General features: G+C 40.4%; 1 protein-coding gene and 1 pseudogene across 1 annotated transcript in view; one reads left to right on the forward strand and one right to left on the reverse strand.

The window, feature by feature from the left end:
* Positions 1-25,695, forward strand: part of NOTCH2 (notch receptor 2) — a 155,681-nt gene that overhangs the window by 77,691 nt on the left and 52,295 nt on the right. Inside the window, exons 5-11 of the mRNA XM_004420593.3 lie at positions 1,409-1,531; positions 19,252-19,485; positions 20,828-20,983; positions 21,413-21,601; positions 22,551-22,664; positions 23,474-23,587; positions 25,220-25,453. Of these exons, the coding sequence (XP_004420650.1) occupies positions 1,409-1,531; positions 19,252-19,485; positions 20,828-20,983; positions 21,413-21,601; positions 22,551-22,664; positions 23,474-23,587; positions 25,220-25,453 (1,164 nt within the window). The remainder of the gene's footprint in view (positions 1-1,408; positions 1,532-19,251; positions 19,486-20,827; positions 20,984-21,412; positions 21,602-22,550; positions 22,665-23,473; positions 23,588-25,219; positions 25,454-25,695) is intronic.
* On the reverse strand, positions 10,952-11,375 carry LOC101393179 (ubiquitin-conjugating enzyme E2 D3 pseudogene; annotated as a pseudogene).

The following is a 25,695-nucleotide window of genomic DNA, read 5'->3' on the forward strand; positions in this document are numbered from 1 at the left end:
TCTTTCTCAAGCTTACTTAGTGATTCATCTGCTTGAATGGACTGAGTACCAAATACCTAGAGAAATATAATTCTCTTTAGGCAAGCTTTCAGTTATCTCTATCTTCTATGAAGTGATTTCCTTTGGTCTTTGGGTAATTTTTTTGGCCACTTGGTTTATACTCATTTACATTACTGCCACTGTATTCAGAGGAACCACCCATGTTCCACTGTAGCATAGCAGATGTAGAATACCACAGTAGCTCATGGTAAGGAATGAATAAAGCAAGGTGTGATTGATGTCTGTCCCACCCACCAGACTGTAAATGCCCTGAAATCAGGGACTCTCTCTCTTTTACTCACTGTTACATCCCCAGTGCTTAGTTTAAGACCCAGTAAGTGTTTTGAGTGAGAGAGAGAAACTTTAAGGGATATTTTGAAGAGGCCAAATACTTAGTCATACTAATTTTCAAATAGGAGAATGTTCAGTGTACATTCTCTTGTTTTAAAGCTGGCAGTCTTCAATGTTAATAGTAAGGGATTTGGTAGCAAGGAGAGAGAAAGGAAAAAGCCCAATATATAGATTACAGAGGAACGTACTGCAGGCAGTTAAGGTGAAGTTTGGTGTGCTAGTTCTTTTTTCATAAAAGAGAAAACTCAGGAGGAAGGAAGCAATGTTATAAATGTAGAGAGGAGGATGAAGAATTTGAAGACTTGGTAAATTTAATTAGTAATAATGCTACCCTATTTTCAGGTAGCTTTTTATATTTATATTGCACTTTACTCATGATGTGGCACTTATAACAGCCTAGAAAGGCAGGCTGGGCAGGTGGGATCAGCCTCGTTTTATAGATGAGGAAGCTGCTTCAGAGTTTGTAATTTACCATGTGTTAAATAGCTTATAGGTAATGAGGTTGGAACTTGACCCATATCTTCAGACTTTAAATTCAGTATTTTTTTATGATCCCTACTTTCACCTTGTTTTCCAAGCAATCATCCCAAGAAAAAAATAAAGGGAATTTAAATTTAGTTAGGTAATCTTTTATCTGTTCTGCTCATTCTCCAGCATGGAGCTGGGGAAAATCTAATATCCTTTTTTTTCTTAGAACCAGTGAATAGCTGTCCCGAGTAGACATTTATCTTCACCGGGATTTTATTTCATGAAAACACTTTGAAATACTTATGAGGTAACTATCAAGGCATGCCATTGGCGTAATGAGTCACTTTAACAGTCTAGCTATGCTTGAGGCAAGAGAAGACAGAAGATTGGGGGATTTTTTTTATTTGGTGAATCCTGGGTTGACCAGCTGCTGGCTACTGAACTGAAATTATGAAGTAAGTCTGTTCTGATGACCATGTCTTATGGGAGAAGAGCAGATCACCTCCCCTCTATGAGAATTCTTCATTTTCTCTTGTTCTTCTCTTACCAGGTTTTGAAGGGAGCACCTGTGAGCGGAATATTGATGACTGCCCTAACCACAAGTGTCAGAATGGAGGGGTTTGTGTGGATGGCGTCAATACTTACAACTGCCGCTGCCCCCCTCAGTGGACAGGTATGTGCAGTGTGGTGAGTCAACCAGTATGGGGCATGGATTGGTATCCAGAGCCAGGCTGTTATTGAAGTGGGCAGTTTTTTTTTTTTTTTTGTGAGGAGGACTAGCCCTGAGCTAACATCCGATGCCAATCCTCCCCTTTTTCCTTGAGGAAGATTGGCCCTAGGCTAACATCCGTGCCCATCTTCCTCTACTTTATGTGGGTCGCCGCCACAGCATGGCTTAACAAGCGGTGCGTCAGTGCGCGCCCGCGATCCGAACCTGTGAACCCTGGGCCGCTGCAGCGGAGTGCGCGCGCTTAACTGCTGCGCCACCGGGCTGGCCCCGAAGTGGGCACTTTTTAAAAGGGTGCTACGTCATTGGGTAGAGTGCTAATCCTGTCTGTTCACCTATGTTTTCTGGAAGAAAGAAATATTTTCACAGTTATTTATTGGGCAGCTGCTCTGAACTCAGCACCATGCTAGGTGCTGTGGCAGATGTGAGAGAAGAACAAGATTGACAGACTCTGAGGTGATGATCTGGGAAAAGCAGTACATTGCCTGGAACATAGTAGATGCTTAATAAATATTTGAGAGGACAACAACATACTTAAATGTGAAAATATAACTGTTCTCACCACACACACACACACCAAAGTGGTAACTATGTGAAATGATGGATGTGTTAACTAATCTTATTGTGATAATGATTTTGCAATATATATGTATATCAAGTTATCACATGTACACCTTAAACTAACGTGGTGTTATATGTCAAATATATCTCAATAAAGCCGGAAAAAAAGGAAACTACAACTTGTCAAGTTTTGGTGTAATATCAAAGAATATTCATAATTATATGAGAGGGCTATTAAAATACTCCTTCCAACTGAAAAGAAAAGTGAAAATAAGTTATACAGACTGTAAGAATTCAGAGCTTATTGTTTGTTCACAGACAAATCTATCTTATCTTATTGTCATATCCTATAATTATGCAAAGAGTTAAGCAGGTACCCTTGATGGCATTACTTTTATGACAACCATCTACATTTCTGGTTTTTCCTTTTTTGTATCCCTTTTTGTAAATAAGACAAAAATAGATTTTTCTGCTTCTGACATTAGAAGAGTAGTCTTGCTTAATTTTACAACCTCTTGGAAGTTTCTGATGTTGTCTTAGGCAGATTTTCCACTGATTTTTGAAAGTTAAGTGATTTTATGCAGACATTTGGTTCCAATTTCTGTTTCTATCTATTTGTCTAACTGAAAGTAGAGACAATTGAGAACTGATTAAGTGATTAAGAACTGAGCCTTTTTGAGAGAAATTGATTGATTTGACATGGAAACCCAAGAATAGGTTAATGTTATAGGAAGAAACTCCAGTGCCAGGGAGGGATTGTGCCCAGCAAAGAAGTCTAGATGTTGGATTGCCGCTGTTATACTACCTGGTATTCTTTAGAGTCTCCGAATTGCTTTCTCTTATCTGTAGCAGCTAATTATTTAGAGTACTCTTAGAGCTGTAGACTACGAATAGAAAAAGATTAAGAGGGTTTAAAACTTCAATAACATGATTTCCTGGAAGGGCACACATTTCTGCTTTTAATCCCCAAACTGTCCTTTTTAATACTTTCCCACTGGGTTTCCCTAGAATTGGACTTCCCCTAGAATTTCTTCTTGGTGTCTTGATCCTAGGACTTCACTCCCAACCCTCTGCTCTTTCTGTCATATGGTCTCTTTAGCTTTTGCCATTTCTCTGGTAGACTTTTCAGAGGCCATTTTTTTCAACTTAAAAAAAATTACTGTGAAGTTAATTATGTGACAAATAATAACTGGAAAGATTTAAATGTTTCTCTTTTTAATGATCCTCACAGTGGTATTGGGCAGGATGAGATACTTGTTAGGAACTTGACCCCATTCTAATCTCTCCCTTGCCCTGTGGGAGAGTGGCTCTGTGAGGTACTAAGGCTTCTGATGCCAATGAAGATTAAATGATATTGTGATTTCATTGCTGATTTTTCTTTGATACCATACTCAGTTTCCTGCTTTGATATGAATTAGGAAGGCTTGGTCTTGGGGAAACTTTCCCAGTGTAATAATATTTTACCAAAATTTCTTATCCCAGGATGTTTAATAAATACCTGTTTTCTATGAAAGTCCTGATAAGATGTTTCTTCCTCCATGTGTTTTTGCATTTTCTAGAAAAGATGGCAGGAATGATGGATAAGTTCAATGTGGCAATATTTATTTCTTTTGATCTTCTGTCATTTAAAGTGGCCCTTAGTCTTCAGTTTCCCACCACAGGTTTCCTTCCTCTTTTTTACTCATGCCAATTCTTTGATTTTCAATGACAGCCTTGTTTTTTGCTATCCCCATCACTAACAGGATAAAATCCAAGGTCCTTCCTCTGTTATATGAAGTCTTTCCTGGCCTCAGCCCTGTCTGCTTCTCTAGTCTTTGCCTGCATCCACCAGCACTTCATATTCCAGCAGTAAGAACTGCTTCCAGTTCTGTTGTGTCTACCACATCCTGTGTCTTCATTCACACCGTTCCTTTTTTCTAGATTTCCCTTCTCCACTCCTCTCCCTATTGTCCTCACCATTTTTGCCTGCCTGGCTCAGATCAAGTGGTTACTTGCTTTAGGAAGCCTTCCATGACCTCTCTCCAGGCTGAGCTAAGTCTTTGTTTCTGGGCTTCCTTACTACTCCATACATTGTTCCGTGATTATACTTACCACATTAATATTAGCATTATTATATGCTTGAGGTAAGGGAAGTACTGAGTTATGGAGTGGTTGAACCGTTGATGAGACCAGTTACTACAACTCTTTACAGACCTTTGTTCTCAGTAGAATATAGCTGAGCTCTTCACCATTCCAGCCCCCACCTCATTCTGAGAACAGAAAGAAAATTTGGGGTCATACGGTCCCTATTTCTATTGATGTTAGAGCTATAAATTCAGATTAATATTTTCTATGTTACATAAATTAAAGAAATGAATGAGGCTGGGGGCTGGGAGTTAACTAACGTTTATTAGCATCCAAATTACAATAACAGTGCTTTATTTTGTGTAATCTTCCTGATAACTGTATTAGGGGGTAGAGTTTATTAAATATCCTTTTTACAGATGATGATGGATATTCAGAAAGGTTAAACATTTACTCAAGTCACATAGCAGTTGGATTAGAGTTTGAATCTAGGCTTGTTGAACTCCAAGTCTGTGCTCAAATTGGTGATCTTTTTTCTATACAAATTGACTCTATGGGTTGCTTTATTTTTTAAGGACTTTGAGTCTTTTTAATAGATTGAAAGTTCAATTTATAGTTTTATTATTCTAGGATATGGTGATTTATTCTTTGTGTTTTTCCTTTTTAAATATTTGCCTGGTTACTTCGAGATTAGAAGTTAATATTAAGTGAATGCTTTATATTCAGCCTGGTGTTTTTTTCACTATACCTAAGAGCCTTATTACAATTTTGTTCAGAATTCCCTTTATAATTTCTAGCTGTTGAAGAGTGATGTTTGGTCTGGCTTTTGACAAAATAGAAAAGAAAGGGTTGGAATAGGCACTAGGAGAGGAAATAAACTTGCCAGCTATCTGAAAAAGAATGGATGGGATTATATAGCTGAAAAATCAGGTATCAATTTGAAATAAATGGAAATTTGGGAATTTGCCACATTTTTAATGAGAAGAGCCTGATAGGTACTGTGTTGTTTTATAAGTGCATATAGATAAAACGCTCGGTCTTTTGTAGCAAGTTCTGGACTTCAAGATGACCAGAAATTTTTTCCGAGTCTATTCATGGTTTGATTTGGGGTAAATGAGTCAGCTTCCTTTTCTGCAGAAGGCTTTATTTGCTATCCATGCAACTAATATCTCTTAGTTACTTTATTGGAGTATTGGGAGAATAAATGGTGCAATAGCAAGCTTTTAAAACTTTTCATTTATTCAGCAAACAATTATCATGTAAAACATTCTAGACCCACGCTGTTTAACATAGTAGCCACTAGCCACATCTTGCTACTGAGCATCTGAAATGTGACTGGTCTAAATTGAAATGTACTACAACTGTAAAACACCTGATTTTGAAGACTTAGTATGAAAAAAAAAGTAAAATGTCTCATTAATAATGTTTTAAGTATTGATCAGATGCTAAAATGATAATGTTTTAGATACATTGAGTTAAATAAAATAAAGTTAATTTCACCAATTTCTTTTTCCTTTTTTTAAGTGCTGTCAGAAAATTAAAAATTACATCTGTGTCTCTTGTGATATCTATTGGACAATACTACTTTAGATGCAAAGATGTTCTGTAGGTATTACCATTGCTGCTACTGTGTAGGAGCCTCCTCTCTGATCCTGGATGATAGAGGGATGGACTTGTAGCTATCCATAGAGGGGCCTTGTGTTGGCCCCACTAGAGGAAAGCATGTTGGCCTTGTTCTGGTGTGGTTTCCACATCAGTTGTGGACAGAACTGTGTTCTAGCCCAACGCAGAGCCTCTTTACCTGACGTGGCTGTCTAGAACAGTATAGTTTGTGCCTTCAAAAGCTACCACTCTTCTGGATGAATTAAAGCATAGGAGGAAGAAAGAAACTGGTGGTGGGGGTTGGCAAATGGTTTACTTTTTTATAGGAATCTTGTTATAGAGACAAGTCTGAGTAGTTGGATGTTCCTTTAGGAAAGGGAAGCATACCTAAGGATTTGATGAAGCTTGAGCACAAATGTCTACTATTACTGTATTTGGCCCCAAGCCATTTTATGAGAGAAGTTCTGCTCTGGCAGATATCCACTTTAAGAAAAAAAGTTTTTAAAGGCTCCTGAATTAATTAATGCAGTGTAGATTAATGTTTTGTCTATGTAGATTGTTATTTGAATTTTCTTTTTAAAGGTTCATTTCCTTCAGAATTAAAGTTGCCTCTAAACTCAGCTCACAAATTCCTCTCTGGCAGCTTTTGGTTTTGGGTTCACTTCTAGGGCAGACGTGATTTATTTTCCTGTGCTTGTTATTAACCCAGAAATGTAATTTCAGCTTGGTCTTGGAGTATTGCTTTGGGACACTAAGCAGAAGTGAATGATGGAAGTTAGGTGGACATGAGTCAAATAAAACTGACCACATTTTCTCTCAGCTCTCCTTTATAACGTGATGCGCCTGAAGAGTTAGTTAAGATTCCCTTTGCTGTCGATTGCTCCAATTTCAGTAAAAATTTTTGGCATGAATCAGCAAGTACATACTGCTAGAAGTGGTGCATGAGCTCCTTGTGTCTGGGAATGGAGTCTTTTCACGGTGGTATTTTGATTTTGAGCTAAATGCTCCTCTTTCAGTCTAGCCTCTAGTTGGTTACAAGCTATTCTCTAGGATGAGGCTTTTCTCATAACCACTTTTCTCTTGTTTTTTTTTTTTTTAATACTATAGGAATGGAGCTTTTGGGTTGAAAGTGGAAACTAATTATATCTGAGACTGTAAAAATTTTCTCACTTGTATTCTGCATGGGAGAATGGGAAAATACATCTCCCATTTCAGTTTCTCTGCTGTCAACTTGATTGTGAGGAGTTGATAATAAGCCTGTTTTTTGGAATTCTGCTTCCCCACCCCAATTTCAGTCTGCTATCAGTTGGGCAGACTGCTGGAGTGCTAACCTGAAGCATCTCATCCCAGAGGTCTCCGAGCTGATTAGTGCTCATGGGTGCGAACAGGGGTGAGTGGTTAGTATGGCCCCACACAAAATGCAGGGGCGAGACTGAGGGATCTTTCTTGCCCTCGTGGTCCATGACTCAATGTCTGGCTTTGGCTACAGCCCAGGCAAGATCCAGTTTCACTTCATGGCTTTTCAAGCCCCCACAGGATTGTTGTAAGGTAGCTTCAATAACAGAATTTACTGAATAACTGTTATATACAATACGCTATGCTGGATGCTGTAAGAGATACACAGAAGAAATATATCAATTTCTACCTTTAAAGAATGGTCATATTCACTAGGAAGAAATAAGAAAGTCTACACATAACCACAATAGGAGGTAGAAAGTATGAATGAACATGAGTTTGAAAGAAGCATAGGTAGGAATTAGGGACCATCTGAGTACTCAGTCGGTTGAGTGGGGAGATTGAGAAGAGTTAACTTCTGTTTGAATCTGAGCAATGGGAGAATGTGGGGACTATTGACAGAGATAGAGAAATGGGCTAGAGATGATGGTGAGTTTGAGGTGAGTTTTCCAAATGAAAAACATACAACAGTAAGACCAGGAGGTCCAAATAGAGGGAGGGGCTAGAGGCTCAGATTTTGAGTCATTTTTGGTTGTTTTGGGAATGTATCAAGTCTGTAAGGGAGAGTGTGTGGAGTGAGAAGAACAGAGGGTTTGGACCTGAGTTGTGAGAAATGTCCACACTTAAGAAAATGAATGAGGAAAGCGATCCAAAGGAGGAAGGTGAGAAAAGGGGATGTATGAGAGTTGAGAAGAGGCTCTGAGTTTGGAAGAGGCATCCTGAGTTGGGGGGCATTCTAAGATTGTGCCCTTGACTCAACTGTACATGCCTCTGCTGTAGCACCTGTAACATTTACTGCTCTTACTGGTGTATATGCTTTCCTCACCTAATAGACTCTCAGCCTCTGGAGGATTGAGAACTGGTCTTACTTATTTTGGCATTCCCAGGACCAATTTTAACATGGTGATTATTGAATGAATGACAAGAGATTCAAATAAGAATGATAACTGCAGAGTTAATCAGAATTTTTGAGTTCGTTGGAAATCTTCTAGAATGTAATTTCAATATAAAGGAGAGAAGGAGGCCAGATTGCAAGGGGTTAAAGAGACAAATGGGTGTTGAGGAAGGAGAAGGGGAGGAGTGGGTGTAGATCACTTATTCAAGATTTTGTGCAGCTGAAAAAGGGAAAGAGAGAGATGCAGGGCAGTAGCTGTAGAGGACAGAAACTTCATTCATGTGACCTACCATAGAACCTTGGCTAGACTAAGAGTGAAGGCAGCTAGAAGGGAGTTGGTTAATGAACTGGGTTATTTAGGAGGGGTTTACTCCCACAAGTTTTAGTGGGGGTAAATTAGGTGAAATGGTTGTTGGGAATGGGAAAGGAGGGAGATGGAAAGTTATAGTCAGGGAGTGGAAGTACCAAGTTTGAGATCTTGGAGTTGGAACAATGAGTGTCTTATAATGAGATCCAGAATGTGAGTATGGTTATGATATGGAGTGGATGTAGAGGTCTGTTGAGTTGAGAAAAGCAGTAACTCTTGGTTCAGATGACCTTATTGGTCCCTAATCTTATATCTTCTTTTCACTCTCCAGATTTTTTTTTGTGTGATCTGGGATTAAAAATTCATATTATAGATTTTAAAATCTTATGCATGTTCTTTTAAAACTATTCTTGATATTTTATGCTGTTTGGCAATCCAATTCATAATATTTTAGACTTAGTTCTATGTGTAACTTGTTTTATGTTAACTACTGGTACATTTATATCACAACCTTTTCATTCCTGAGTTCTTTATTTTGATTTATTTTTTTCAGTCAAACGAGTACATCTTTGAGTAATTTTTTTTCCAGAGAAGTTATATGTTGGCATATCTTCAGAGCTCTTGGATATTTGGAAAATATCTTTTGATTTAGTTGCCTTCATACACAAATGGCATCTTGTCTAGGTATTGAAATCTCCGGTCACAAATTAATCTTATCAAGTTCCTTGACAATCTTCCTTTGCTTCTTGCAGTGAGTATTTTAGGGATGTCCAATGTCAGATGAGTCTCCCTTCTTTTCCTTCTCCCTCTCTTTCTGTCTCTACTCTCTTCTTTCTCTCTCTCTTTAAAAATTAAATCTTTAACTGATATTGGTGTAGGTATATTCCCTATTATTTTTTCTTCTAGTACTTTTCGAGCCCTTTGGATCTGCAGACTTCGGTCTGTTCTCACCTCAGAAAAGGATGTCTTTTTCATTTGTTTTTGTGTCTTCAGGAACACCTATTCTCTTTACATTAGATCTTCATTCTTCCCCATAGCTAAAATCTTCTCTCTCCATATTTTTATCTGCTTGTTTTTTCATTTGCATTTTAAGAGAGCTCCTTTGCTAACATCTGTGCCCATCTTCCTATATTTTTTTTTGTATGTGAGACGCCACCACAGCATGGCTTGATGAGTGGTGTAGCTCTGTGTCCAGGATCCAAACCTGCAAACCCCAGGCTGCCGAAGTGGAGCGTGCCGAGCTTAACCACTGTGCCACCGGGCCGGCACCCTAAGAGAGCTTCTTAAGCTTTTCCTTCAGAATACTGATTTATTTTTCTTTATCATCAGTTCTATTCTTTATAGCTTCCAATTCTGATTTTTATTTGAACTACATTTTTGTATTGTTACAATGTTTACTCATTGCATCTATGTCCTCTCTATTTCTGCCTTTCTCCCAGTCTGCTGCCTTTCATCAGATCTGGTGTTCTATATTATTTTTTATTTCTTTTTAGAACCTACATGTGTCTAGATTTCTTGAGAATCCAGAACCAATTCTTTCTAAAGTGTATTAGTTTCTGGAAGTGCATATTTTTCACAAGTATGCTCTTCATCTACATCTTACATAGTATGTTCTCCATCTTTTATATTGCAGAATGTTTTAATAGGTCCCATGTTATTTTTTTTTTTTATTCCTTTTTATTCCTTCTGCTTATAGTAACTGCTTGCCCATAGTAGAGTATGTTGATTCTCTTTGGGACCCCTGCTGCAGTTAGTTTTTTCTCCTAGTGAGGGACTCTTTATGTAAACTGGTTTAATAGCCCAGCAGCCCAGGGAGGTGGGGAGAGAGCCAGAGTGTGGGCCTCCTAGAAGGGAGACCGAAGCTTGGCACCATTTTCTCTCTGTGTGGAGAAGCCTCTGTGCCAGGGGTCAGCTTTCTGAACATCCAGCATTGGCACAACATCCACTGCTCTCCATACAGTGGCTGAGGCTGGATGCTGTTTGGTGCTGCTGCATCCGGAATTTGACCCAGATGCACCACAGACTTTGTCGTTGCTATAGCGGCCACAGGAGCCCTGGGAGTCCCCAGTGCTTTAAATTGCTGTTGACCTGGAGGGGTGAGATAGAGTTCAGTCCATTCTCTCCACAGCAGCAGAGTGGAGTTTCTGAAACACAAATTGGATCGTGTTGTTTCTTTGCTTAAAATGCTTCAGCGGGTCCTCCTTGTCTTTGGATAGAGATCCAAGGCTCTACATACAACTCCTTCGCCAGCCATATCTCCCCTGGTGCATGCCTTGTCATTGAACCACACTGGTTTTTCTTCATTGCCTCAAATGAGCCATGTTTTCTCTTCTATTCAAACCTATACACATACACTTCCTTCTGCATGAAGTACTCCACACTTCACCCCCTTCCTATACGTGGTCTCACACACATACACACTCTCGTGCAACTTGGTTAACACATAAAGCCTGTTTCTCTCTCTCTCTTTTTTTAACAGTAATTTAAAGTTTATTCAGTTACAATGCAGGTTATTCTGACTTTAAGGTAGCATCACATGGCATACTTCTGAGTCCATTCCCGAGATATTCTGTTGTACTTATCTCTGTCTGTTTTATAGATCCATGCAATCTTGGGCACTAGGGGCTCATCTGGGTCTGGATCACATAGCAATGAACAAATGGATAAAGGAACTTTAGAAATAGTTAAAGCGGGAGACTACTGTGATCTTAGAATATCAAGACAAATGCTGCCATTACTGTTAATATTTGGATAATAAATTCTTGTTGTAAAGACAACCTTAGGTGATTTGAAGGGGTAGTCTGTCAGAAAAGGAATTGTGAAAAAAAAAATACACTGCCTTGGTATGGGCTGTCATTTGGTTTCATAATTGTGGCTTGCCAATGAATCATATCATCCCCAACTGGACCTGTAGAACATAGTTCTTCTCTGTTCTACTTTGTGCTCCCAAGGCAACATGTATCTATTACAGCACTTATCACCCTCTGTTATAATTGTTTGTTTGGTTGTAAAACCCTTATTTATCTGTAAGTTCTACAGAGTAGAAGCCACAACTGTTTTGTTTACCATTAAAATCTCAGTGTATATAGGTCAGGGCTTGCCACATAGTGTGTGCATATTTGTTGAGTAAATGAATGAATGAATGAATTGGGACATTAAATTTTATAGTTGTTACTGGCCCAACCCTTCCTTCCAAATTCAAGGCTCTTATTGAGTTTTTTTTTTTTTTTTTTTTAAAGATTTTATTTATTTTATTTTTCCCCCCAAAGCCCCAGTGGATAGTTGTGTGTCGTAGCTGCACATCCTTCTAGTTGCTGTATGTGGGACTCGGCCTCAGGATGAACGGAGAAGTGGTGCCTTGATGCGCACCCGGGATCCGAACCCGGGCCACCAGCATCGCAGCGCGCGCACTTAACCACCAAGCCACAGGGCCGGCCCCTCTTATTGAGTTTTGTCAGAGTCTCTTCTCCTTACTTCCCAGAGATACTTCAATATCTTTCTTCAGTGTGGAGTGAGTGTGTACTACATCTGTAAAACTGGACTAATTGTATGAGAGGATTACATTTGACAATCAATGTAAGCACTTATCACAGTGTCTGGTACATAGAGATAGCTAAATAAATAAATTTTCACTCTTTGAAGTCACTAGCAGTATTAGGGATTAAAGAAAAAATTGATTCTTTGCCCACTTACCTTCATGCAGATGGAAGCAATTGGAAGAGGAGGATGTCTATCAAAGAGGCCTGGCTGGAATACAGTCTTTAGGGAAATCTTAGATTGCAGTTGAAGAAGGAAGCTGCCCACCATAATGTAGAGTTAACCTTGAGATGTAGTTGAAGTATTAGTGTCAAAAGGCAAGATGAATTTGGTGTGGTATAAATGAGATGGAGTTCAGCAACTAAGGAGGGTGGTGGAATGAGAAGTTTGTGTATTGACTGGTGGATGTGGATAAGAGGATGACGGAAACTTTGGGAGTATGAATAGAGTAGAGACACCGTAAAGGTGTGAGAGAGAGGAGTTGAAAGATGATTATTATTTTGGGATTAGAATGACTTAAGTAAGAGAAGACAGCAGCAGATAAACATCCACTTAAATATTTTTGAGCACTTCTCAAGAAATATTATTAGCTGGGCACTGTGCTAAGTGTAGGGGAGTCACTGATGAAGTAAATAGATACCACCTATTTCTTCATGGAACTTGCAGTCTAGTGAGGAACACAGACAGAAATCGTGTAGTTATCTGTAAAATTTTGAACTATAGTAAATGCCCTCAGGAAAAGTAGAGGTTGTTAGGAGAGCACATTAACAGGCAGAACTACCTAAATTTGGGGTAGGCATGTAAGATCTCTTTGAGAAGGTAACATTTTAGCTATGGACAGGGAGTAAGAATTAGTTAGGGAAAAGTGTGGATAGGAGTGTTCCAAGCACAGGGTACAGCAGGTGCAAAGACCCTGAGGGGGGAAAGATTGTGATCATTCTGAGAAATGAAAAAAAGCCAGCGTGGCTGGAGCTAGTGGTCTTTCAAGGGGAGAGGTAGGCAGAAAACGTGGATTGGATTTAGAATTTTATCCTAAGTGTAACAGAAGTCATCAAAGGGTTTGAACAGGCAAATAGCACAATCCACTGTACATGTTGAGATCATTCTGGTGACCCTTTAGAAAATATATTGATCAGGATGCAGGGAAACCAGGCTTTTGAGGAGTCCTGAAAAAAATGATGGTGTCTAGGATTAGTGGGAACGTTCACTGAGATTCTTGCATTTATGCATATGTGTATCCCCCACCTCTCCATTATTTCCTTAGCCACTTCCATACCTGCAGGGCTCACATACCCATTCCTGTGCTTGTGCATTAGTGCACACACACATTCCCTCATTAGGCAGACCCTGTAGACTCCAGTGTTGTTATAGAATGTTTCAACCAGCTTTAGACCCAGCAAGCAGTAGAACAGTCAAGCTTGTCCTCTGTTCTTTCACTTCAGCAGCGGCGTGGAAAATCTCCTGTGTACAGAAAAGAAGGTTTTGTAGGACAGAGGTTATAAGAATGTTCTGTTATGATATGGAAAGATGAAACTCCACAACTCAGGAGCTTGGGTGACTGCTGGCTGGAAGGATATATTGGAGACCAAATTATCTTGATTTAACCATAGAATAGGAGGTAGCAGGGTCAGGGCAGGGGCCAGCCAAGCTCATTTTTTATATGTTCCCCATGTGGTGATTGTTATTGCAATGAGAGTTGACCCTTAAAGGGCCGTGGATGTGATAAAGGTTTTTCTCACACACTTCACAGTTGAGAGATGACTAGGAAGGGTGAGGGCTTCTTCTCAAAGTGCTAAGGTTCAGTGATCATTTCTTTTCTTTTCTTTTTTTCTCCTCCTCCTCTCACTTCCCAGTCACTTGTAACTCCAAGTCAGATTGATGGTGTTTGTGGTATCTCGAGAGAGCCATAATGAGCTGTTTGTATCCTAGTGTGTTGCAGCTCATAAAGTGGTGTCTGGTTAGTGGTCCTTGGCTCACATGGCTGGATCGTGAATGCTAATGAGGCCTAGGTCATGGTTTCCATTTCAGTACAGACCTCTTAGGTTCACTCTGTTCTTATATTCACTGCCACAGGCTGTGCCCATAATCTTACCCATTTATCCTTTGGTTTTAAGACTGTAGGATTGGTCAATAAGAAAAGATTAACATGAAAGTAACCCTACTCCTATGAAGCCAGTACAGCACACTTATTTTTCCAATGGTGGGTTAGTAGTATTGTCTTCATTAATAGCACTACTGAGGCCTCTTGCTCTTCCCCTATGTTACTCAACTTTGCCCTGCCCCTCAACAGTCAGCTCCCCTTCCGCATTTTGAAGACTAACTTGATCAGCCGTGATCTCACATCCCCAACGTCACTTTTAGCACTTAATGATTTCCATCTTTAATTTTGTCTATTTCTAATGCTTCTGCCAACTAGCTGTGCAAACGTGGACAATGACTGTACCTGTTTGGTCCTAGTTTTCTCATCTGTAAAATGAGCACATTAGATTAGATCCAAGGTCTAAGGTCAATTTCACCACTGATACCAATTGTCTAGTACAATGCCTGACGTGTAAACCGAGGTGAATGGCAGACACAGTCCCTGCCCTCATGGAACTTATAGTCTAATGGGGGCAGAGACTGTAAAGAATAAATAAATATAAAATTACAACTTTTGGTAAATGGCAGGCTGGATTTAATGGAATAGATGCAATGATGGAGAAAAATGGGGAGATGTGAATTTGGAGATCTATTTAATTTATAAGAGAGGTCAAAGAATGAGAAGTAACTAGCCGTACAAGTCAGAGATGCAAGAATATTCGAGGTACAGAGAACAGGATATGCAGAGGCTCTGAGGTAAGAAAGAACTTAATGTTTAAGGAACCAACAGTAAGCCATTGTGGCTGGAGTAAAATATATAAAGGGAAGATATGGATTTGAGATGTATTTACAAGGCAAAAACTATGACCCACAAAATTATCAGTAGCTACCGGTGGCTGTAAGTGTTTAAGGTATCAGCCAAGGATTTGGTAGTGTGGCATTTCATACCAAGGTAGTCCAGACTCATGATGGCAATAGAGAAAGCAGTTTTTTTGTTTTTTTTTTTAAAGTTGTTATTTCTTTTTTTTTTGCACACAGGAAATCGGAAGAGCCTAATAGCCCACTACCTTATTCCCAGTGTTAAATGGTAGTAGCCTGCAACATCTGGCAGGTGGAAATTAGTAAGAGAGCTAATTGATGCCCTCAAAAACTTGCCTAACTGAGCTTTGTGCAACATATTTTGGGAGTTCACCAGCAAAGTTCGTGTGTTGACACAGATGGTGATACATGCTAAGACTTGTTTAGACTGAAGATTTAGTAGCTTGGTAGGGCATGGAAACAACACAGCTCTCCCTTTTCACCAGAGGCTTTTATATGCTAGGTAGCTCATAATTTAGTGCTTTCTCTGTCTCTCCCTTCTCAAAAAAGTCGTTTGCTTTTAGTTCCTCCTATATTCTGTTGGCAGACGACTAATCTTCAAGCAAAATTTTGATCATGTCTTTGCCCACCTGTGAGCCTACAATAACTCGCCTTTGCTTGTTGTATCAAATTCAGAATTCATAGTCAAATTCAAAGCTTCTAACGATCTCTGACCTTTTCTCCTTTTAAGCCCCTCCCACCACCCTCAGTAAGCTTTGTCCTTCCAGCCCAGGCTGTTGTTTTCTTGGTGTGCTGTAGTGGGAAAGTCCAATGACCTTAGACAATGCACCCAACCCCTCTAGAGGATCACCAAGAACTTTTCCTTTTCTACTATCTAGTGACCTTCTGCCTTTATTCATTTCTACCAAGGGTGTTCTTTAATTGTCTCATGCTTCTATGCCTTCTCAGTGTGCTTTAAGACCCTAGGATCAGGGACCTAGTTTGTAGATCTTGTTGATCAGATCCAAGGCTGGATACTTAACTGTGCTTCAGTACAAAGAGCAGTAGATTAGAGTCAGACTGATCCGGGTTTGAATGACAGTGCTCTAACTTACTAGTTTATGACCTTGCGAAGGTTGCTTAACCTTTCTGAGCCTTGTTTCTTATTTTTAGGCTTCTGCATTGGTTTCCTCCTGTGCCAAGAGGGTGGTGACATGCAGGAAGTGCAGTATCATAGCAGACGTTCTATTGGGAATTTTGGAACAAGCAATCGTAGCAGCCACCTGGGTTACTGTTTTCCTCATTCTGAATTTAAACTGGTTGATAGAATTAGTATGAGGAGAAAAACAGTTCTGGCAGAAATAAGCCTAGGAGGGAATTTTGTTCTGGAGAAATGTGCCTGAACCTTAGAGAAAAATTATCTATTTTATAGAAAATAATTTATAAGCCAGTATGCTCCTGGCTCTCTAAACTTGTTTTCTCTAGCAAACAGTATATAAGATGTTCAGTAAAGGTATCTAACCTTCAAAAATCATTCTCATTCAAAAAATAGTGAACTGTACCCAAAAGTACACTGATTTTTGGATAGAAATTTGGAGTCATAAGTTTTTCTAGTAATTCAATCATGTGAGTCATGATTTTAATCCTCACCTTCTCCATCCTCTCTACTTCACCCTGCCTTTATGTGCTTGGGAAACTGAGACACACAGATAGTTTGATATGGTGAGACTCATACCTCAAGTCTTTGTTAAGAATTTAGAGTCAGGCGGCTCTAGTTGAAATCCCAGCTCTCCTGCACTCCCTGCCTCACACTAGGCAAGTTATTTTACTTCTCTGAGCCTGTTTCATCAACTATAAATGAGATAATTTTTGTGACAGCTCAAGTGCAATGGCTGGTTCACAGTAGGCAATTAATGACTCTTGGTTTCCTTTCCCAAGAGTTCCAAATTTCCATTCCAAGCATTGTTTTATTTACCTTATATTATGCATAAGAAATACTTATGAGATATTTTTAAACACAAAGTGTCTTATACTCAGAATTATCACAGAGCCAGTCAAAAAGAAAAACATTCAAATTGCTCACATTCAGCAAGTCAGTTTGATTTGAGGGTAACATAGATATTTGAGTTAGCATAAGTGTAAGAGATAAGACTCTCAGAAATTTCCAGGTTACAGCAACTCTTCACCTACTTCTCGGTCATGTTTTCATTTCTAAATCCCACCTGTATCCTAATTACACATCTGTCTTTTCTCTGAGGTAGAATTTCTGCCAGTAAGGGAGCAAAGCTTTCTGTAATAAATGACATCATCTGCCCTAGGGGAATTGATTGCCAATGTGAGCACTTACTCACTCAGTCTGTGTTAGTTAATACTGAGTTGCAATTGACAGATCCCCATCTGAAATTAGAGAAGCCTATTGGAATTGACATCTCTCAGAATGGCTGTGCCCCTAAATGGCCTTGGGAGCAGTCGAGCTTCAGGAACAACTGGAACCAATAACTTGAATGCCACCATAATTCTGTTTTTCTCTTCTGAGCACATCTGATTCACCCATATCACTTTGTCTGTAGACTGGCCACTTCATCCTTTTGGTCCATGTGACAAAGGGTCCCTTCCAAAAGTGAAAACAGACACAGTGATAAAGGTTGTATCAGATGCCCATCCTGGCTCAGTCAGCTATGACCAAGAGGGCATGATCATGTAAAGACATGGTAGCTGCTTCAAGAATTATATGCATAAGGTGGGATGAAGAGAGGAGCAGAGAAAGGGGTTCCTGAGCGTAGAGTTCCAGAGATGCCCACACACTCATCCTGCCATCCTGCCGTCCTAAGCAGTAGGATCTTAGCTGGGAATACAAAAAGATATTCCTGAACTGAGGTTGCTTGTAGCCAAGTGATGGGAGATGGATGTACAATCAAATAAATGCAATAGAGTGATGTTGGTTCTGTAATAATGGATGTATGGGTTTGATAGGAGTAAAGAATAGGTGTTCAGTTAGCTTAGCTCAGACACAGCTAGCTTCTGCTAGCAGTGAGGTTACACAGCTAGGCACATTGCAGGCTTTCTGAAAATACTTGATCCAATTGAATTATTGTTAGATATTCTGGGGACTAGGGATAGACTTGGCATTTTCTGAGTATAAACGTCATATGCTTTTTCATTAAGAGGCCTCTTCATCAGAATGCCTTTTTGAATTATTCATTGAGTTCTTTTACAAGGAAAGAATTAAGGGTACCTTGAGGTTTTTTGAGTTTCAGCCACTTGTCGTGTTATGTCTTAGAGAATTCAGATGATATGAATATTAGTTCCTTTTGCTAGCTCTCTAAACTGGTATCAAAAGACCTCCAATAAGACCAGTTCATCAACTTGTTTTACAACTCAGGTGGCCTGGCACCAAACTGCTTGTTAATCACAAATTCCTTGCTTATAAATTGAAGATATACTGTTGTGCCTTGTCACAGAGCCTGAGAGCCTTTGCCACAGTCCTCCGTCCTTTGCTATTGTGGTGACCTGCAGTATGTCCATAAGCGGTCTCATGTTTATCATCCTTCAGTTTGCTCTTTTTCAGGCAGAGCAAACTGATCCTTTTTCCATCTTCTATTACTTTGGGTCAACTTTCTGCATCTTATTCTACAAATCCACATGCTTGAAGCTTGGGTGTGTCAGGCTGAGCACAATTTGCTCAATCTCATCTTCTTGACCTTACCTTTCACATCCATATTTTACTAAGGCTTTTCATTGTCCTTAATCTCTTCTCTTTACCCTTGCTTGTCCTTACTTTTATTTTTTAATTAAACTTTATATTTTGAGATAATTGTAGTTTCACATGTTATAAGAATTAATAGAGAGAGATGCCCTATACCCTTTACCAAGTCTCCCCCAATGGTAACATCATCTTGCAAAACTATTGTACAGTACCGTAACTCGGATATGGACGTTGGTACAGTCAAGATAGAGAAAATTGCCCTAACATTTTGACTTTTTGGTTCCTTCTAATTATTCTTTTCCTTACTCGTTTCTTAGACTCTTCTCTCCTCACTCTTCTCACTTATATATTCAGTGTCCCAGGGATTTAACTGAGTCAAGCATCCTATAAGACTTAAATTCTGTTTGACAGGTTGGCTAAATTCTCATGTTGTCAGAATTTCTAAGGCTAGCAACTTCCATTCTTCTTTAAATATTTGCCTGGAATAAATATCATTTGGGTGGCTCAAGCTGGCCTTAAAATTCATGTGAGGGCCTGGTCTGCTGTTCTGCTTGCCTTAATTTCAGGCAGGTCACGTGAAGGTGAAGAATGTATGAGAGCTGGTGTGGTACTAATCCTTTAAGACTTAAGAGCCCTAATCAAAGGCACTTTTTCCCCCAAAGGACAGTTCTGCACAGAGGATGTGGACGAGTGCTTGCTGCAACCCAATGCCTGTCAGAATGGGGGCACCTGTACCAACCGCAATGGGGGCTATGGCTGTGTATGTGTTAATGGCTGGAGTGGAGATGACTGCAGTGAGAACATTGATGACTGTGCCTTCGCCTCTTGCACTCCGGGCTCCACCTGCATTGACCGAGTGGCCTCCTTCTCTTGCATGTGCCCAGAAGGAAAAGCAGGTAAGGCCAGCAGAAGGACAGATCTGGAGATCAGGGAAGGGGCTGGTGAGCAATCAGAATTTCTGCCTTCTTCTCTTTATCCAGATAGCTGTGTCCTTTTAATTACCATCTGTAGGAACATGTCACTCAAGGCTGTTCTTCTGGAAATGTAATCACTAGCCAAAGTGCTATGAAGTTAGTCTTCTTCCTTAGGACTTCTGCGTCTCATTTCAACTCTATGTACCTGAGTTTTTCATCCCCCAAAAATGAAAATTAGTAACTATTGCCTGGGGAGCATCTATTGACCTCCTTAAGATCTTAGGCTGAAAAGCACCTAAGAAATTAAGACAAAATTACTAATAAATGGACTTAGGGACTTCATTTTAAGAAGAAATAATCTGTTTACTCAGAAGGAGTTGGCAGGAGAGAAGCATTTAAGTGCATTCCAGCTCTCAATGTCTATGGAAATATTCCTTTAAGGGAGGATTTTTACCGACTGCAAAGTTAGCATTGCTCTAGCCTCTCAGTTTAACAGCTTCTAGTTCTAGTAGAGGGCAATGAAGGCAGGAATGTGATGGAAGAAGATAGCTTAACTGAAAGAACTTTGTGCCTAGCAGTTTTGAAATTGTTCTCATATCTAGGTCTTTCCAAAAGCCCCACCTCCAGCTTTGTAGAAGAAGCCTTAGTTACCTGTTCTTAAGCTAATTGCAGACTGGAAAATCTAGTTCCCTTGTGAACAACGCAGAACACAGAACCTAGTAATATATTCAGAGTCCTGGGGGTACTTTAGCCAGGAATGTTGACCCTATTAAAAAACTGCCTTAGTATAGGCTGATGATGTTCAGCTGCTGTTTTATTCTGAGACTAGTGAAATGTTGGTGGCCCCGTGGTCATCAGGTAGCATGATTTTGGGAAAGTAGGTTTCCAAATAAAATACAGGATGCATGCAGTATTTGAGACATATAGTAAAAATTATTTGTTGTTTATCTGAAATTCAAATTGAACTGGGCATCCTCTATTTTTATTTGCTAAATCTGGCAGCTCTTTAGGAAGGATATCTCCATTTTCCTGTCTCTGTCGTCTAACCAGCTCACTTTCTGGCCTGTAGATGACTCTGCCCTTGAGGAGAGGTCTAGCTGAGGGCTCAGGGTCAGAGCACTAGGCTTGTCTGCAGAAGCCCCTTGCTTTGCTGATGGCTGCAGTGTGTCCCTAAGGTAGGATCAGGCAAAGGGGAAGTTGCCGCTAAATGTCCATATTGGATTTTGATGAGCCCATCACAAGGTTTTCCGTTCTCCTTTAAAGAGAAAACTTCCCCAAGTAAGGGAACTTTTGTTTTTGTTCTTCTTGCCCCACGCTGTGACAGGTCTCCTATGTCATCTGGATGATGCATGCATCAGCAATCCTTGCCACAAGGGGGCACTGTGTGATACCAACCCTCTGAATGGGCAGTATATTTGCACCTGCCCACAAGGCTACAAAGGGGCTGACTGCACAGAAGATGTGGATGAGTGTGCCATGGGTGAGTACATGGAACTTTTCCTGTTCCTCGTGGTTCCTCTGTCAAGCTCTGCAGGCATTTAAACTGAAGCACATTTTACTCTAGGCGCATGTTTCTCCTGTCACGTGCCTACTGTTTACAACTCACCTGTCAGTGTAACTATATGTTCTCTTCTGGGAATTGAAATATATGAAAGGTCTGTCCCTGGTTCCTAATAGAAAGCCTTGCTTTAGTGACAGTTTGGGCAAAAGAACAGCAGAGATACACAAGAATTGAGATTGCCCTAGTCTTTCTTATTTATTTTTTTTAGGGAAGAATATGGAAATTGAGAACCAGATTATTAAAGGCCTGGCCCTAATGCTGTAACAATCAGATGTGCTTCTGCAGTCCACATTTGTGGAAACTCCATCAAGTGCTTTGATCTCGGTAATTGCTGCTTGTGTCTTCCAGCCAATAGCAATCCTTGTGAGCATGCAGGAAAATGTGTGAACACAGATGGCGCCTTCCACTGTGAGTGTCTGAAGGGCTATGCAGGGCCTCGTTGCGAGATGGACATCAACGAGTGCCATTCAGACCCCTGCCAGAACGATGCCACCTGTCTGGATAAGATTGGAGGCTTCACATGTCTGTGCATGCCAGGTACGTGGAACCATCAGTGTGTGGGGTCTAGATAGGGGGCACTGCACTGCACTTCTCGTAGGTGGAGCACTCAGTCTAGTGTGTCAATTCCATGAGCTGTGTTAGCATTTAATTCCCAATAATGACAGGGTTCCCAGCCAAGAGGACCCTTAAGGAGTAAGGCAGTACTAGAATATTAGAGCTATGGAGACCAAATTAAAGAAGCCCTCAGCATCAGTTGCATGAAGAGAAAAATTCAGAAGTGATTGTTTTTGTGCAAGTATTCTTTGATTTAATGAAGGATTTACCACATGAATCCTTTAAACAGCAAGTTTTCTTAATCCCCTGATATATTACAAATACCATTCCATTCCATTTATAGAAATTCATTTTACCCATAATTATAAAAGAACTTACCATTTATTCATAGTGATATACACATGCTTTTTTGTATTCTGGAGCTCTTCTGCAAAGACTATTTCTTAAGTCCTCAGAGAGCACAGCTAAATCCAGCTTAAAATGCCAGCTGACAGTGGCTGCTTTGCCTGGTTAAGGATGCTAGCCACTCTAGGCTTGGGAGGCCCTCCTGACCTTGACTTGCACCCTGGGAGCAACAGCATCTCCAACTCAGTTGGTCTTTAGGAATGTGGAGAGGAGATCCTGTGAGCCTGGCACGGTCCTGAAAGCAAAGCCTGGACTGGTCAGAGGGACAGTCTTTGTTGGCATGCTAGGTCTTACCAGTGTCTTTGGAGGTAACCTCTTCCCCCTCTTCACAGTGACATGGATATCCCAGAGTATTACCTGTCTGATGCTGACAGTGCCTATTTCCCGTCATGGCAGAGTTCCCTTTGCCCTCTGCAGAAAGGTTCATTCTCATGGAGGATGTAGTCATTTTTGCAAATTTGTGCTTTCTTGGCTAGAATATGCCTTTCTTTCTTTCTAAGCCACTTGTGTGGTCTATTTCGTTCAGGTTTCAAAGGTGTGCATTGTGAATTGGAGATAAACGAATGTCAGAGCAACCCTTGTGTGAACAATGGGCAGTGTGTGGATAAAGTCAATCGCTTCCAGTGTCTGTGTCCGCCTGGTAAGTGCCCACCACCTGCCCCTGTTTCCTTTGAAAGCACAAAGCTGACTGACCATAGGGAAGGGAGGAGGGAGAGAATGTGTGTGGGCTGTACATGAGGAAATCATTAAAGTGAGCACTTCAGGGTAGAAGTGTGTGTGTACAGAAATAAAGAACTTGTTTCAGCTAGTGTGTCTTCCAGATCCTTTGTGGCCAGAAGTCCAAGTCTATTCTGAATGGCCCATGACCTCTCTGTCTGTGTGTGTATTTCAGAAAGTTCATACCTCACAGAAGCCTTAGCTGTAGGCCATTCAGAATTTAATTTTTTTTCCCATGGGTCATATTCTTGAAGCCCTCTGTGTGATGATTCTTTTTAGACATTTCACCCAGGGATCCAGAAACAAGTTAATTTTTTCCAGAGAATGCTCTGTCTCTCCTTTTGCTTCCCAAAGCTCTTGTTGAAGACATGCCAAATTTTCTGCCATAGACTATGGCCTCTTTTGTTGTTTCTTCAGAGAGAAGGTCCCAGTTCCTCTGAAGCTACACTCACTTGTTTGAGGGCTCTACCTATAACCATTCAGTCAGTACTTTAACTAGGAGTGAAATCTTTGGTGGGAAGAAACAGGTGGAGACACACACAGGTGCCTCTGATGCCCTGAGCTTCACCCAGTTATTCCAGTTACCTGTTGGGGAGAATAATTTTACGTTTGCTGACTCATTGGTATAAGCCCTGCTAGTAACTTAACCCAACTCTTTATGGGCACCATTTTCATAGTAAAGGAAGACATAGGATAATCCTTTGACTTGTGTCATCACTGTGCCATTTGAAGGTTTCACTGGACCAGTTTGCCAGATTGATATTGATGACTGTTCCAGTACTCCGTGTCTGAATGGGGCAAAGTGTATTGATCACCCGAATGGCTATGAATGCCAGTGTGCCACAGGTAAGATTCTTCTCGCTTTTTATTCCCCTGGTAGGCCCACCTGAGCAAAATAGGAGACTGTCCTCTTCTAGCTGCCCTACCAGGCCAGTCCACTAACGGGCTGCTCTGTGAACAGCTTCTTCCGGCATATTTTTTCCTGCTCTCACTATTTCCTTCTATAACACCTGCCTCATTCTCCACCGCAATAGTGGCCTGGCCTGGACATTACCATTTGGTGTCCATGTCTTTCTGGGACAGATTTTGGCAGCAATGAGTTTCCAGCTGGCTTGACTTACTCTTTTGGGAAATAAAAGAATTCCAGTTGAAAGCTATTTTTCACTGGGGCTTCTCAGCAGGAGGCCTATCTCTGTGTTTCTTGAGGCAAGTGATTGAACAAAGGCCCAGAAGTCTAAGGGCGATTGTGTGCAAGTGCAGAATTTTCTGTCTAAAAAACGACTCATGCTATGAGCGTCAGGTGTGTATCTGAACAGGAGAGAGAGCTCTGTCTGGGAAAGTTTGGGTCCTCTTTCCTGACTGCTGTTACTAGAGTCAAAAAGAATCTGTACGTTTCTGATCTATGGCCCCATTTCTCATTTGGGAGTGAACATTTGCTTCTGCACAGAACAGTATTGTGGAGCAAGACTAGAAATTATTAGAAAAGGTGATTTCCCAATTTCTTTTTTATCTGACTGCTTAAGAGAGAAAGAAGTTATGAATATAATTCAAGACATTTTTCTTATTTTAGAAAATGAATTCTTAAAGGATTTTAAACATCATGTGCATGATTTCTTTCTGATCACAGAAAGACAAAGTCACAAAAATAAACACAGAGAATTAATATTTCAGTCATATTGGAACATTACCACTTATTAGGCCTACTTAGAATAGGCCCTGTCAGATGAATCACTTAACTTCTTTTTCTTTTCATAACTGTTGTCTCTGGCTGGAGAAGTTCCAGGTTTTGTCCTCCTCTAGCCAGATTATGCTCATGAAGAATAACCTTCACTGGAGAGAAATTAAAAACCTTGGACTCATGTTTAAAAGGGAGGCGAGCCCTACTGGGGTCTTTAAAAGAGATTTAATGTTGAATGAAGGAGCTTTTATTTGTCCCTTTTTCTCTTAAATTCTCATTACTTGTTCATTCATTTATTCAAAAAGTATTTATTAAAAATTTACTATATGCGCATAGCTCTCTGGGAGGGGTTGAGAGGAATAAAGGAAAGTTCTCTGTCCTCTAAGGTCAGAATTGGGAAGATAAGGTCCATGAGACCATTAATACAGTGCCTGTATGTTGGGTTTGAGAGGAAAGGAATATAGAGGTAAACATATAAAGGAAAAATATTGAGAGCTCTTCCCCGCTGAAGCCCAGTATGAAATGAAGATGCAGTTAAAGCGTCTCTGTAATGAAACCATCGATTGTTTAGAAAAAAAGGTATGTGAATTCTTTAATTTGATTTGAAAACCTTTATTTTAAGCACAATCTCCAGCTGCCTTATAAATCAATGCAAATAGTCAGTTTCAACTGCTCATTGCCTGCAGTATGAATTGTTTAAGACATGGGATGTGTAGGGTAAGTGGATGTGACTACACTTAAGTTCAGGTGTGGAGTATTGGCCTTAGGTTTTAAGCCTCCTTGGTCAAATTCCTTCCAAGGTTTCACTGGTGTGTTGTGTGAGGAAAACATCGACAACTGTGACCCCGACCCTTGCCACCACGGCCAGTGTCAGGATGGGATTGATTCCTACACCTGCATCTGCAATCCCGGGTACATGGGCGCCATCTGTAGTGACCAGATAGATGAGTGTTACAGCAGCCCTTGCTTGAATGATGGTCGCTGCATCGACCTGGTAAATGGCTACCAGTGCAACTGCCAGCCGGGCACGTCAGGTAAGCCTGCTCTGTGTATGTTTCCTTTGGTGTTTTCACTGTTTCTCAAAAACAGTTTACACAGATGTCTCAGACTCTCTCGGCATATACTTAGGTGCCTAAAAAATAGTCCTGATTCAGAGAAGCACAGCCAAAGCCACAGCCAGAAACATCTCAGAGGCAGATGGCTCTAGCCAGTGGAGAAATTAGAGACAATAGCTTTACAAAGCTGATGATTTTGTGTATGTGTTTTTCATTAAAAA

This window comes from Ceratotherium simum, chromosome 2, assembly GCF_057802395.1.
Source record: "Ceratotherium simum simum isolate JZ-2026a chromosome 2, ASM5780239v1, whole genome shotgun sequence".
Classification (NCBI taxonomy): Eukaryota; Metazoa; Chordata; class Mammalia; order Perissodactyla; family Rhinocerotidae; genus Ceratotherium; species Ceratotherium simum.